General features: G+C 40.6%; 1 protein-coding gene across 1 annotated transcript in view; it reads right to left on the bottom strand.

Moving 5' to 3' along the window:
* Positions 1–14,459, bottom strand: part of LYST (lysosomal trafficking regulator) — a 159,518-nt gene that overhangs the window by 100,704 nt on the left and 44,355 nt on the right. Inside the window, exons 10-14 of the mRNA XM_064487841.1 lie at positions 14,185–14,251; positions 8,348–8,457; positions 6,558–6,984; positions 3,427–3,571; positions 2,282–2,455 (exon numbers count right to left, since the gene is read on the bottom strand). Coding sequence (XP_064343911.1) covers positions 2,282–2,455; positions 3,427–3,571; positions 6,558–6,984; positions 8,348–8,457; positions 14,185–14,251 — 923 coding nt within the window. The remainder of the gene's footprint in view (positions 1–2,281; positions 2,456–3,426; positions 3,572–6,557; positions 6,985–8,347; positions 8,458–14,184; positions 14,252–14,459) is intronic.

Genomic DNA, 14,459 nt, shown 5'->3' with positions numbered 1-14,459 from the left:
ATCCACGATGTGCCATGTAGTCCTACCAGATTTGTGTGCTGTTCATTAAATAAAAAATAATAGAAACTACTAGGAAGTTATTTTTCAGTGTCATTTTGTATTATTAAAAGTGACCTCTTAAAATGTACCACTTGTAGAAATTATTCTACTAGGTCAGAGAGTGATAAAGACCGTGCCAAATTTAAATCAACAGCATAATGTATTCATCCTTGGTCACCTGCTCATTGCTCTATTAAAAGATAAATCATTAACTTGTACCAAATGGCAAAAAATTCCTTCAAAGTGGTGTGGAAGCAGGTGGGTGGGTGAAAAGCGAGTGCTCTGGAACCAAGGGCCAATGCTCACGTCAGAACTGGCCCAGGGGACACTCAGACGCTCCTGAGAACGCCCAACGATTAGCTCATGACTCCTGCGTCTCGTTGGCTGGCACGATTCGCCGAAGCTTGGGGGCGGCAGCACCCAGGGTTGGAACGTGGGCTCCATCCTGGGCGGGACTCTAGGTGGGTCTCAGCCGTCCTCCTCCTTACTGTGGGCGTGACTTCGGGTCAGTCACCGTCCCCACTCTGGGTGTCAGCTGCGTCTCGTGTAAAGTACACCTGCTGCCCAGAGCGGCTGGGAGGGCGATGTGAGGTCATCTGGGTCGAGTGCTCACCACACTGCCTGCGCGCCGCCAAGAGCTCAAGAAATGAGGGTGCATCAGGGAAAAGCTGTCCACTTGCAGCCGCAGCCCAAGCCCAGCTGCTCTAACTCGGGTTCTGGGACGAACTCCCGGGTTTGGCTGTAGCTGCCACATAGGCTTAGGTGGTTGTGAAGACGGAACTTCTCAGAAAATACTTTATTCGGAAGGTAGAAATCAAGCTTCAATGATACATTTTCATGTATTTTTTTAGATGAAGAAATCAAAACTGAAGCCTTGATTCTATTTCCTGAGGGACAGAGTGTGGCCTGGCTGCCCTGAAGCCATCCCCCAGCCGGACAGCGGCAAGTGCACCTCCAGCAGCCCCTCCCCTGCGGCGGTGCCGGCCTGCCTTCCCCTGGTTCCCCAGGCCCTCTCCTCTGCCCACCCGGCTAGGCCCCACCTCCTCCCGCAGGTCTCAGCTTAATCTGCGCCTGGATAGGTCTTCCCTGATGTATCTATCTTAAGTAGCCTCAAACTTGATATTCCCTGTCTCGGGACCCATTTGTTACCTTCACGGAACTTGTCATAATTTGTATACACTCATTTCACTGTGTATCCTTGGCATCTGCTTCCTCACTGGACTGGGAGTTTGGTTACACGCCCCCTGGCCTAACATAGCCTGAGCTTGGCGCACAGTAATTCCTCAATAAATATTTGATGAACAAATGAAAAAACAGGTACCTTTGTGCTAAGGGCACATGCTATCTCCATGGTCTAACCTACTTGGAGAGATTTCTGAGAGAGCTGGAGGGTTATGCGAAGCCCCTGGCAGAAAGCCTGCAACATGACGGGCATGTAATATTTTACAGTCTGTCTGATGAAATCTGGGCTCCTTGTCTTGGATCAAAGCCTGCTGGCACGTAGCTTCACTGAGTCCGTTCACTCCTTCTCGTGACTCAGCTCAGACTGGTCACTCCAGCCAGCCTGCTCCTTGCTACACTAGTTTCCAATTCGGTAGCCCCTCTGACGTCATTTTGTTCGGTGAAATACTTCCCACCTCTTACAAATCCGGGACACCTTATAGCTCAGGGTTAAATTTCACATGAAGACATTCCACAAAATGTTTCTTATGAACCTGACTCACAGTTCCCCTAGTTTGTGAAAATCATATAGTAGAATACCCAAATCTGTCACCTGGTATATTCTGAGAGCTCTGTCTTAATCTTATAACCTGTCACATTGGCTTATATTTTTCTCTAGTCATCCTAATTTCTTTTGAAACCCTATGATTTAATTTAGGTATTAGCTTTATTAGCCACCTAATTTAAATAATTCCTTGAGGATTCCCTTTATAATATGTAGGCCTGATGGACTAAATTATAGGTTCAGTTCCCTGATGGAATACACATTCTGCATAAACATCTACATGTTCAGATTTCCTCTAAACCCAAACATTAATTTTCAACAATTACTTCTGTGGGAAATGGATTTTGTATGAAAGCAGTAAATAGGAAAAAATATCTAACTTTGGCAAAGATTCCTACATTATTATACAGTGAATTTTATCTATAGTTTTCTGTAATCTTCTTCAGAAACTACAATAATAAGTAAACTTAAAATTGTCACTAAAGTTAGTAAGCATTTACCAAAAGTGTTTCCTACCTTTGTCCCGAGACCCACGTGGAGATTTTCCCATGGATGTTCTTTTTTCCCTGGGGCTGCTGTAAGTAGGTGAGTACTAAATGCTGCCACTTGCTTGGGAGGAAAATATTCTCCTGTGATTCAACCTGCGCTAGTAAAACAGCTTTCACATCATCATTTGAATCCATGCACACACTACACAAAAAAAGAAAAGGTACAGGCTGAAAGCATGAAATTTCTGATCTCAGTATTTAACATGCATAACAAATGTAATGTTAGAAATTTAAGTGAAATTAAAAAGCAGTTCTGTTTTTAAACCAACTTGAAAAGTCAGCAGGTCTTTGTTTTACACCATAATTTCTTTAGTTATTTCATTGCACTGTTACTTTCCCTCACGAACTAAAAAATAGATTTGGCTCATTTGCTGGTGTTAACAATTTGGGCAATAATTTTCAGAATTCAATTTGCAAAAAAAATTTTCTTCTTATTACATATATAGTCATTGCCCTTTTAGAAATTACAGTTTAATATCTGGTTCATACAAAAATTAATATGTATTATACATAAGTGTCTAGATGCTATGATATATTGTTGGTCTAACCTACTTTGAGGGATTATGGAGAGAATGAAGATATAATTTACATAAAGCACTTTGTAACTTTTACAGAGCATAAATCCCCAAGTAATATATTTATTTATTTAAAATTTTATAAAAACAGCATCATACTATTTATACCAATACAAATGGAAGATTGTATCTACACTGGTCAACAAAGGAGATGGTGAAAAAAGGCAAGATAGTAAGGAGAATCTAAGCTTATTAGATAATGACTATTAAATATATAATCTGCATGAAAAAGTGGTCTGATACCAACAACATCGTTAAGACCATTGCAATCTGATAGAATATTTCCATAGATAAGAGGTCCGTAAATATTTAATCTAAAATGCAGTTGAAAATTAACATAATCTATTTTAGAGTTTAATTACAGATTTTTAGATAGAATAATATATTGTTACAAAGATTATATGAACAGCTGTATCTCTTTTAACAGGAATTTTCTTTCGGCTCTAATGATCTTTATTATCCGATGTCACAGTTATGTCTCTTACATAAATTATTTAAATACATGACCTATTTGTGGGGAGTGGAGGAGAATCATTACCGAAAGATAAAAGAGCCACTGGGGGGATCAGCCCACACTTGGATCATCAGCGCTTTGGATCCCAGTGAAATCAGATGAACACAGCCATCTTCTAGGAGTCTTTCTCCAGGATTCGTGTACTCTGCACCTTCCGGTCTGTTGTCCTCTATGACAAAGGATGTTAGAATGGTCAGTGAAGCAGCTGATAAAAACTGAGTGCAAAAGTGACTTTAAAAGAATATAAAGCATGGTTGTTCATGTAGTAAACTATTTACCTGGAATGTCTGAACCTGACCTGGTCCAAGCAACATTTCCAAAGTTTAGATGTTAACTCCAAAAAAAAGCACGAGGAGTGAAAACAGTAACTGATTGCATTAAAAATTAAAGTGTTTTAAAATGTGTGATAGCTGAGGGCTAGCTGCGGGAATGAACTGACTGCGGTGATGTCACTGCAGGGACCTGTTACCATCTGTGCCATGATTCTTTGATTAGACGGGGCCACTGTGACATGGCCTGTGACCCTGGCCCAGAGAGCGCACCCTCGTCACATGCCTTGTGCTACCAAAAGTCTCTGTAATTATGATAGCATGAGTTTAAAAATTGATCATACTAAAATTCCTTTTAGAAAAATTGTGGTTTGAATATATTCTTTGTTTAGACTCCCTGAGGAGTGGTCTCTGAATATAACTGCTAAGTAGTTCTGAAACCAGCATGTTTCTCTAAGGTAAACGAAGGTAAACGCTCTAGCTTTGGGCCATCTGGCTATTGATCCTGACTCCCCTTTCTCACCACTTAAAACCCAGCACTGCCTGAATACTCACCTCTGCCTACTCCTGTGATTCATGGCCTCAGGTAAAGCTACCTTAGTTAAGATGTACCAAAATGTAAAACGCGGGTCCAAGCGTACAGACTTGTAGAGAAGGTAATCGCTATCCGTTATCAGACTGCATGTGTATAAGATCTCCACTTTTCAACAGGTATAACCGCCACCAATTTTTAAGAACATCACCCCCTGGCAATAGTCTTTTAAAAGAAGAGTTAAATTCGTTGATTACTTTGAGGACTAAGATATAAGATATAAGATATACAGAGAACTCATATCTGATGTGATATTAAAAAGTGTTTCCTAGTGAATAAATGAGAACAGACTTAAGCATATGATGGATTAATCCTAAATAAAGTTCTTAAATCACAAAAAAATAAAATAAAATAAATAAAAAATAAAAAATGTTTCCATATCAAACCTGAGCTTGTACTAATAAAAGGCTAGAACAAAACCCAGTGTGTACCCAGGAACTCAGAGTAGTAATATTATAAATATTTCTCTTTTTTTAGGTTTATTTATTTATTTAAAAAAATTATTTACTTTAATGGAGGTCTTGGGGATTGAACCCAGCACCTTGTGCATGCTAAGCACGTGCTCTACCACTGAGCTATATCTTCCCCCTATATATTTCTTAAGTTAGTGCTCGTGACAATCTTGAGAGGTAAACATTATTATCCTCATTCTGAGGGTGACAGAATTGAGGTGCTGAGGTTAATAACTTGCTCATTGGCCCACAGTTGGTTTAGTGGCAAAGGATGTGTTATCACTGTAATATTTTCTTCATCTCGCTCTTCAAAAATTTCTGTATGTACACTACTTTTAAATGTTCTTTTCAAATGTCGATACAAAATCATCTTTCTGAAATACACATTTTTTAATATACCTTTACAATAAGAAATATTTTAAATGTTCCCAATACTTTTCTCAGGTCATTGTGTATGTTTATTCATTTTATAAGAAATGCTTTATATCATCACTGTTTCCACTTAAAACATGAGAGAGAGATTTGCAGTGTATGGTGTGGTGGTGACATTTAAACTCTGGAGTTAAATACGGGTGGGTTTAAATCCCTTTCCATCACTTACCAGAGACATAAACTGGTCTAACATCTGCAAATACGGACAGTATGAGTACTCACTTGACTGAACTGCTGTGAAGATTAAAAATATATATAGAGGGGGAGGGTAGAGCTCAGTCGTAGCGCACGTGCTTAGCATGCATGAGGTCCTGGGTTCAATCCCGAGTCCCTCCATTAAAGAAAAAAATAAAAAGTAGATAGAAAGACCTGAGCAAAGTGACACAACACAGAAAGCATATCGTTCAGAGCTGTCAGTTCTTAGGTGGCAAAATTCAATTAAAAAAAAAATGTAACCACCTGACACGTTACAAGTTATCTGCTAAAGTTTTTGAAAATGTTTGGCTTCCTAGGCTAACCCATCAGAGTACGTAAGCAAGCTATGCTGGTAACTTGGGAACATGTCTGGGGAACGCAGAAGCAGAGCTCCAGCTGTGGCTATCAGGTGGCATTTCCCAGCCTTCGCTCTTGACTGCCGCTAAGGTCTTCCTCTCCAGCTCTAGGTCGGTGGTGGAGGACCTCCCCTGGGAGCCAGACACTAGCGAAGGCCCCGTGTCCTGAGAGGAGCTCAGTGGGTGTGCAAGCTTTGTGGGATGAAGAGCCATTGAGGCCAGCGCCTCCTATAATCACAACCCCCTAAACATCTGCCGTGTCCAGCCATTTGCTCATCCCATGGATCCTAAGAATTGGCCTACCCACTTCACTTCCCACCACCAGAAACTGCCTTTAGCCAGCACGTTCACTGTGCACAGCAGGTTCACAGCAGCATGGTGGTGATTCCATCCACTGTAGGAAGGACTGGACTGAAACTTATCCTAACTCTGGAGGATGGCTGATGTGTGTAAACCTGTGACAGGAAGGAGAGGGGCACAGAGGTGACACACAGCATGAGGAGGAGAGCCTGAGCTACAGATGGAGAGGAGATGAAAGGTGGGGACTGCCAGGGGCTGGCCGCCAGGCAGCAGAGGACAGACAAGCGGCTGTAGGGTTTTATCCTTTCCTTTTCAAATGTCAGGAGCCACCTTAACCCAGTGGCGGGACCAGGAAAGAGGGAGGAGGTGGGGCTGGTGGTCACCCTCACCTGCACCCCCACACAAGGCAAGAGTGCAGGAGAAAGGGGACTTTTCAAGGCTGTCTGCCGTTACTAAGGCTTCCCGTGAGGAACGCGTGGAGCGTAAGAGCATCGCATCTCAGTGCTCAACCAAAGCTGCCGTCAGCAAGTCCCAGCGCAGCGCACGACGCCATCCATACCTGTTCCCTCCACACTGCTGCTGCGTAGCATTAAGGATCTGTTTCTTTTCTTTGTCTTCTTCCCTTTCTCTGCAGTGCTCACTGCTTCGTGGAGACACTCCACGTTAAACCACAGTGAGACGCTGAAGCCTTCCGCCAGGTGCGGCCAGCAGTTCTGCCCCAGCAGCGGCAGGTGGATGGGGGCAACGTGCCAGGAGGAAAGCAGCTGCTGGGGAAAGCCCTCCCTGCCGGCCTCTCTCCTGCGCCGTGAAATGCGTGCCCTTCTCAACAGCCCCATGGCCTTACTGCTGAGAACCCCAGCACACTTCTGTGATGAAACACCGTTGCTTAAATTCGGAGTATGCAGTAAAGGGAAGGTCAGGTACTGCAAAGGACTCATAGTAACGTCACTTTCAACAATTTTCAGAATGCCCAGAAGGAGAATTTCCTAGACAAAAAGAAAACCAAACAAAACTTTACAACCATCTTACAAAGTACATAATAATCTTGAAAGTCAGGTCATAAGTGAAAATACAAACACACATAGACATATCAGCCCATTTAAATACCGCCCCGTCTACCACATCACTGACATGTTCTTTTTGTGTGTGTAGTTAAGATGAAATATGAAACAGAGATTTCTGTCTGAAAATATATACTCTCTTGTGGTTAACTGGTTTTAGATTTAGATGCTTTTATGGCATAAACCTGAAAGTTACGAGTTGGTTTTAAGTATGAGAAATCAAACACAATTACACCACGGATCATCTCCACCAAAGAAAGAAATTTACTTCCGAGTAGGCTACAGTCACTTCTCTGGTCTGTTTTTAAACAAGGGCTGGAACCAGAGACCCTGCAGATCCCCCAGACTTCTGAGTGGTATTTATACCATGACTGTCTTCATAAAACAGAGAGCTCAGTTACTTTCCAGCTTATTTTACATAACTTTTCCCTAATCAAATGAATTTTCTTTCATCTCTGTTTGGTAAACTAAAATAAGATTTTTAGGTTTTATTTATGATTACAAGTTTTTGGTGAAACTGAAATGTAGAATGTCAAAAGGAGATGAAGAAACGATCCTTTAATTAAAGGGAAAAGCAATGACTGAGGAGATTAACCTAGTACAATGCCCTACCCCGGCCTAAAATAACGTCTAATGCTGATTATTACAGTGAGAGAAGAACTCGGAAAAACAGGACAGAAACACTCCATAAATTACAGTCGCCCTCAACCGTCTGTCCTGGAGGTCTGGCCCTCCTGCTGCACAGTGCTCCCTCAGGTCCGCAAGGCTGCAGAGGGGGTGGAACGGGCGGGGCTCAGGAACGCCCAACTCTGCTTTGAAGCAAGGTGCGCCCAGGTTTCCTGTTTTATTTGCTTATTATTCTAGTCAAGATTTCATTATAAATGGGGTTCTCAGCGAAGAATGCTCAGTCATTAAGCTACACAATGGAGAAGTGATAAAAGATGAGTAAAGAGTGGTTCATTTTCTAAAAAGAATGGCCAATCCTCAAAATGGTTATAATTAAGTTACCATTAGTAACTAAAATTTAGCATTTCTTAAGCACAAAGACTTGGGGTGGGAAGGGGTAAAGGGACTATGACCCTAACAACATGGCTAGTTAGCCAGAACAGAAGTGAAATGGTTAAAACATGTGCAAATGATAAAATAATTGAGAACTTCACACACAACAACGTGGACTTGACCGTACAATAATCACCACATTAAAAGAGGGAGCTTAGTGGTTTCTAAATAATGAAAAAACATTCTATTAAGTATCAGTGAAAACAATGTAAAATTATTGCATATTTACTGTACAAGGAGATTTCTCCAGAAATACTCTCAAAAGAAGGATTAGCTCTTCTGAACAAGTTCTTGAACTCATCAAAGATATCAAAAGATCCACCAGTACTCTCTGGCATGCTAAATTAGAGAAAGAGAGAGGGGAAAAAATTTAAAGCCAATACACAGTAATTAAAGGGACCGAATAAACAATTTCGCTGAAAGACATCAAATACTACTGTCACATCTTAAATGGATTATAAATAATCTAATAACCCAAAAATTTCCTAAAGAAATAGCAATATGATTAAATGCAGACCAAGTAATCAACAAAAAACAACATTATTTTCTTTAACATTGGTTAGCTCCAAGTAAAATAAACATATTACTTAAGGAAATGTACATTAATACAGTATTTCTTTTTTTTTTTTAATTTATTTTTTATTTTTTTCTTTCTGGGGGGAGATAATTAGGTTTTGTTTATTTTTTCATGGAGGCCCTGGAGATTGAACCTAGGACCTTGTGCACGCTAAGGCAGCACTCTACCACTGAGCTACACCCTTCCCCCTCATTAATACAGTATTTCTTAAATAAGCTGACACTATTAGGTACCATGAAATAGTCTGCTATTTCCTCATCTTGAAAATGTTTAATTTATGACTATAACTTTCTGAATACAAAATTAGATGACATAAATAAAAGTAGATATATTAAAGATTATGAAAACATTTAAATATCACAAACTGTTAGTTTGAACACTTTCTGTATTCTTTCAGGGGTTTAGCATGAAATATAACTGGTAGCACACAATTTGTAAAAATGTTTAGAGTAAAATAATAACTAATACTTGTAGCATACATTACAGGGATCAATTGCATTATCTCAGCTGATCCTAATAAAAAAATCCTACAAATTAAGTATTATCTGCATTTTGGACATGACACAAATTTCCTGATGTGAAACCAGAGAACAGAGGCTGTATTTAAGCAACATTTGCTGCAGAAGTGGAGGAAATGATGCAGCAGTGTAACAGCACATATGCCTGGAAAGACACCTGCCATGAGACCACAGCATAGCATGCCCTTTATCCTGTAAGTTACAGGAATCCGCTCAAGGTTTAGAGTAAGAAGGTACATGATCAACATAAAGTGTATGTGCTTGGATTTTTTTTTTTTTTCAGTTCAAAACTGACAGGTTCCAGTTCAAAATGTGGGAACAGAAATATACACACACACACACACACACACACATATATATATATATTTGCCTTTGTCTACTATGCAAAAGTCACTGAACTAAAGGAACAGAAATACAGAAAGGAAGAAACCTGTAACAGGGGAAGAAAAATAGGGGAGGCAGTAGACACAGGGAGCACACCAAGTGAGAGATGTAAAAATACTTCCTGAAGATGGAAGAACAGATGCATAGAAGAGAAGGCCGCAGCCTGCAGTCCCTGTGAATCACCAAGGGGCTCAGAGGAACGGAGAGCAGTCTGTCCAGAGTGTGGAGAGGCGGTAAGAAGGGAGCTGCAGACACAGGACTGATAAAAGGTCTGTCTGTGAACACCTCCCTCTCTCCTGGATTCTGAGCAGAGAGAGCTCACCTCTTCCTGTATGCCCCAAACCTCTTCTCTAAAGAAACTGAATGGATGGCCAGGCAAAAGCTGAGATGTGCGGTGGGATGTTAGCACCAGGGCTACCACGCATGGCTGGAAAGGCTGCAGACGGGCCAAGTCGCCTAACCAAGGGGAAAGGCGGGAACAGAATTCAAACCTGAACGCCACTCACCAGGCCCTGCATCCGAGCATCGCGCTGTGCTGCCTGGATGAGGGGATGCCTTCCGAGCACGAAGACACTCTTCACTAGCCAAGCCCTATGTGTGGAGGGTGGATGTTTCTAACGTACACAAAATGCCACATGGATAACAGTGGCCCTAAAGTCCCCCAGAAAGTAAAGCTCTCTTCGTTACGGTGCTCGGGGAGCCCCTGTCACCCACTGGCACACCCACACAGAGCTTCCCAACAGAATGCAGGTCAAAAAGAAAGACAGGTTGACTTGCGGAAACCTCCAACAGCTTTCTTAAATAGAAATGGGCAAAAAAAGATTCACAAAATTCTCAAGAATCAGCAATACAGAAGAGAAAAAATCAAAGATATAAAAAACAAACAGATTGATAAACTGAATGCAGAAGAAATGAGATAATTCAGGGGAGGGAAGAACCCTGTGAAACGCCCACTCCTATGCCCAGACACATGCACACGTACACGTACACGTGACGATATTCCACCCTCCCGTGAAAGTGGGACAACTGGAAAGCAACCGAAAAAGAAGGGGCTCTTAAAGACCAAAAGGCAATTGCCAACCTTAGAAAATAAATAAAAGGTTGGAAGAGAACTGAAGAGATCTCCCAGAACACAGCACAGAAGAGCGCAGACAACGTGAGGAGCGAGGAGACATACACAATGTCAGTTCAAGAAGGCCCAGGATTATAATTAGATGTAAGAAAAAGGGAGCAGAGAACATGAAGAGGAGAAAATTATTCTTAAGAATAATAAATCTGTGAACAGAGGCTGGACCTTCCTAGATGTGATACCAAAAGCACGGCAACAAAAGCAAAAGCAGGTAAGCTGGACTTCAACAAAACAAAACATTCGTAACTCAAAGTGCACCACCAAGAAAGTGAGAAGACACGACAAACGACGGGAGAAGGGATTTGCAAACCACGTATTTGACAAGGGGCTTTTATCTAGAATATATTAAAAACTCTTACAACTCAATAATGAAAATCACAAATCATCCAATTTTAAAATGAGTGAAGGACTGGATAGAAATTCCTCCAAAGAAATCCAGTGAAGATACACAAATGGCCAACTGGCACATGAAAATATGCTTAATATCATTAGCCATCAGGAAAACAAGCCAAAGTCACAAAGAGATATCACTTCACACCCACAAGGATGGATGCAATCAACAAGACAAGTAAGTATCGGCAAGGATGTGACGAGAGCAGAGCCCTCATGTCCTGCTGCGGGGGTGTGAAACGGTGCAGTCACTCCGGAACCAGTCCGGCACTTTCTCAAATGGTTAAAGTAACCATATGACCCCAAAGAAATGAAAATATATCCAAATAAAAACTTGTACATGAGTGTTCACAGTAGCATCATTCATAAGAGAAAAACAATGAAACCAAAATGTCTAAATGTCCTTCAACTGACAGATAAATAAAACACAATGGAATACTATTCAGTGAAAGAAAGAACGGAGAAAGAAAGAAAGAAAGAGAGAGAGAGAGAGAGAGAGAAAGGGAGGGAGGGAGAAGAGTAACTTTATAGGGAGGAAATCTAACAAACAGTCCTCAATTCAGGCGACCAAGGTCCACAGTAACAGTCATCAGTCGTGCTGGAAGTATGTGCCCCTGATATGACATGATGAAAATGGCACTTTACTTCTATATAGACCTTACTCCCAAAAGCCGTACTGCAGTGTAATCATGACTTTTTGACAAAGGTGACAAAGAAAAAGGGGGAAAAGATTGTTTTTTCAACAAATGATGCTGGGAAAATTGGAAATCCACATGCAAAACAATGAAGCGGATCCTTACTTAACACCATATAAAAAATGAACTCAAGATGAATCAAAGACCTAAAATTGTAAAAACTCTTAGAAGAAAACTCAGGAGAAAAGCTTCATGACATTGGATTTGGTAGTGATTTCGTGGATATAACACTAAAGGTACAGGCAACAAAATTAAGCAATACATAAACTTCATCAAAATTTAAAACTTTTGTGTATCAAAGGACTCTATCAACAGAGTAAAATGGCAACCCACAGAATGGGAAAGAATATTTGCAAATCATAACTTGATGAGGGATTAATACCCCAAATACATAAAGAACTCCTAAAACTCAACAACAACAAAAGAAACACTTTGACTTTAAAAAGGATAAAGGATCTGAATAGACATTTCTCCAAAGTAGATACACAAATGGCGGATAAGTACATGAAAAGATGCTCAACATCACTAATCGTTACGGAAATGAAAACCAAAACCACAGCGAGACACCATAATGAGAAAAACATCAGACAGATTCCCAAAGAGGGGTGTTCTGCAGTATGATCAGTCCTCCCCAAGACTCTGAAGGTCATCAAACAAGGAAAGTCTAAGACGTTGTCACAGTCAAGAGAAATCTGAGGAGACATGACAACTGAACACAATGTGTGTCCTGGATAAGATCTGCTTAAATAGAAAAAGGATATCAGGTAAACACTAAGGCAACGTGAATAAACTATGGACTTCAGTTAATAATAATGTATCCATATAAGTTTATTAATTGCAGCAAATGTATTATAATAATATTAATCAGGGAACTCTCTGTACTATCTGCTCAATCTCTCTGTAAAGCTAAAGCTGTTCTAAAAAATAAAGTCTATTAATAAACAAATTAAAAAGCAATCCACACTAAACCAAAAATAAAATGAAACAAATTATTTTTAAAACCCTGAAATATTGATACATGCTACAACATGGATGAAAATACTATGCTAAGTGAAAGGAACATGTCACAAAACCCCCCCATTCCACGTCTATGCAATACCCAGGACGGGTAAATCTGTAAGACGGGGACTAGATGAGTGACTGCCAGGGGCTGGGGAGTGTGTGTGGGGGGAAGTTAACAGGAAATAGGGAGTGGCTGCTACAGGGTATGGGGTTTCTTTTGGGGTGACGAAAATGTTCTAAAATGGACAACTCCGAATCCGCTAAAAAACACCGAACTGTATACTTCAAATGGGCAAACTGTATAGTACATGAATTACACCTCAATTATATCGCAAATATATCTCAAGTATATGAATTATATCTCAATAAAGCTGTTATTAAAAGACAATGGAATAGAATTTCTCAAAGCTGAGCTGGAACTAAGTCTTCAGATCACAAAGGTCCACTAAGTGCCTAGCACAGTGAATAAAAATATGCCCATACGCTAAGTAAATAAGTGGGAGAGAAAGGAAAGCTTTCCTTATACTAAAATCCCAATTAATCAATGAAGGCAGAATGATGGGAAGAGAAAATCACTATTTGGCGAACACCACAGCAGTGACCACTGATGTCAAGAATCACTGATGAACGCTAAAATCAGTGGGTTAAAGTAGGACGAAAAAAGGGTATTAACGTAGTCTCAAGTTATCTCACTTACTAACTAGAAAGAGAAAATATAACTTTACAATGGAGACACCTGGCAAGATGCCACGTTAGCCAAGTGATCAAAGTCGCGGCCACCAGCAATAAGACGCAGGCATCACAACTTCGAGACAAGGTGCACTGAAGAAGGCAGACCCCACGTCCGAGCTGTGCCTGCCCCAATGATAACCTGAACTTAGTCATAAGGAGACGTCCGACAAGCCCAAGCTAGCCTTTTGTGATGTTAGCCTTAATTCCCAATTAAAAGATAGGTTTCTCCAACTAAAATCTAGGTTTCTACACGGGGTGTGTCATATAATCATATTACACATTCATCATGAATTTCTCAAAAGTCTGTGAAAGGACAGAGCAGAGGGTAGGTGTGCAGTCAATATCTGATAAAGCAGCAACAGTGCTCAGACTGCGTTCCAGTCCCTGCGATGCCACCTCTATGTGCACAGCCCTGAACAACTCATTCAATCCCTTGGAATCTAGATTTTCCTCCCATGAACTTGATACTTATACTCTTATATTGCACCGGTGGTTCTGAGAAACAAGAGAGAATGCACATAAAGCTACCATGAAACCGCAGAGCACGGTGCCAATGGGAGTCATTATTGTCTACTCTTCATTTCACACAACAATAAATAGTTTCAAAGCTATTGTTTAAAACTAACAGTTTCAACGCACCTTGAAAATCAGGATCAGCCTGTGTTAAAATATTCAAGAACCCTCCTAAAAGAGTTTTCACAGTTCCCTGAAGATTCAAAAACAAAACATTAGAAATTACATTTCTGATCTCATGAAAGCATGAGGCAACTGCAATGCCACAGTAAGTTACTCGACAGCCGGCCATGTATACATACATATATATTTAAAAATAAGCGGAAAGAATGCTAGACGTAGCATTACACATAATTTTCATTTTATTTTTCATACTGTTTTGTTTTCTGATTTTTTAAAAA

The sequence above is a fragment of the Camelus dromedarius genome, chromosome 8 (genome assembly GCF_036321535.1).
Source record: "Camelus dromedarius isolate mCamDro1 chromosome 8, mCamDro1.pat, whole genome shotgun sequence".
Taxonomy (NCBI): Eukaryota; Metazoa; Chordata; class Mammalia; order Artiodactyla; family Camelidae; genus Camelus; species Camelus dromedarius.
This window is presented reverse-complemented; position numbering and strand designations above follow the sequence as displayed.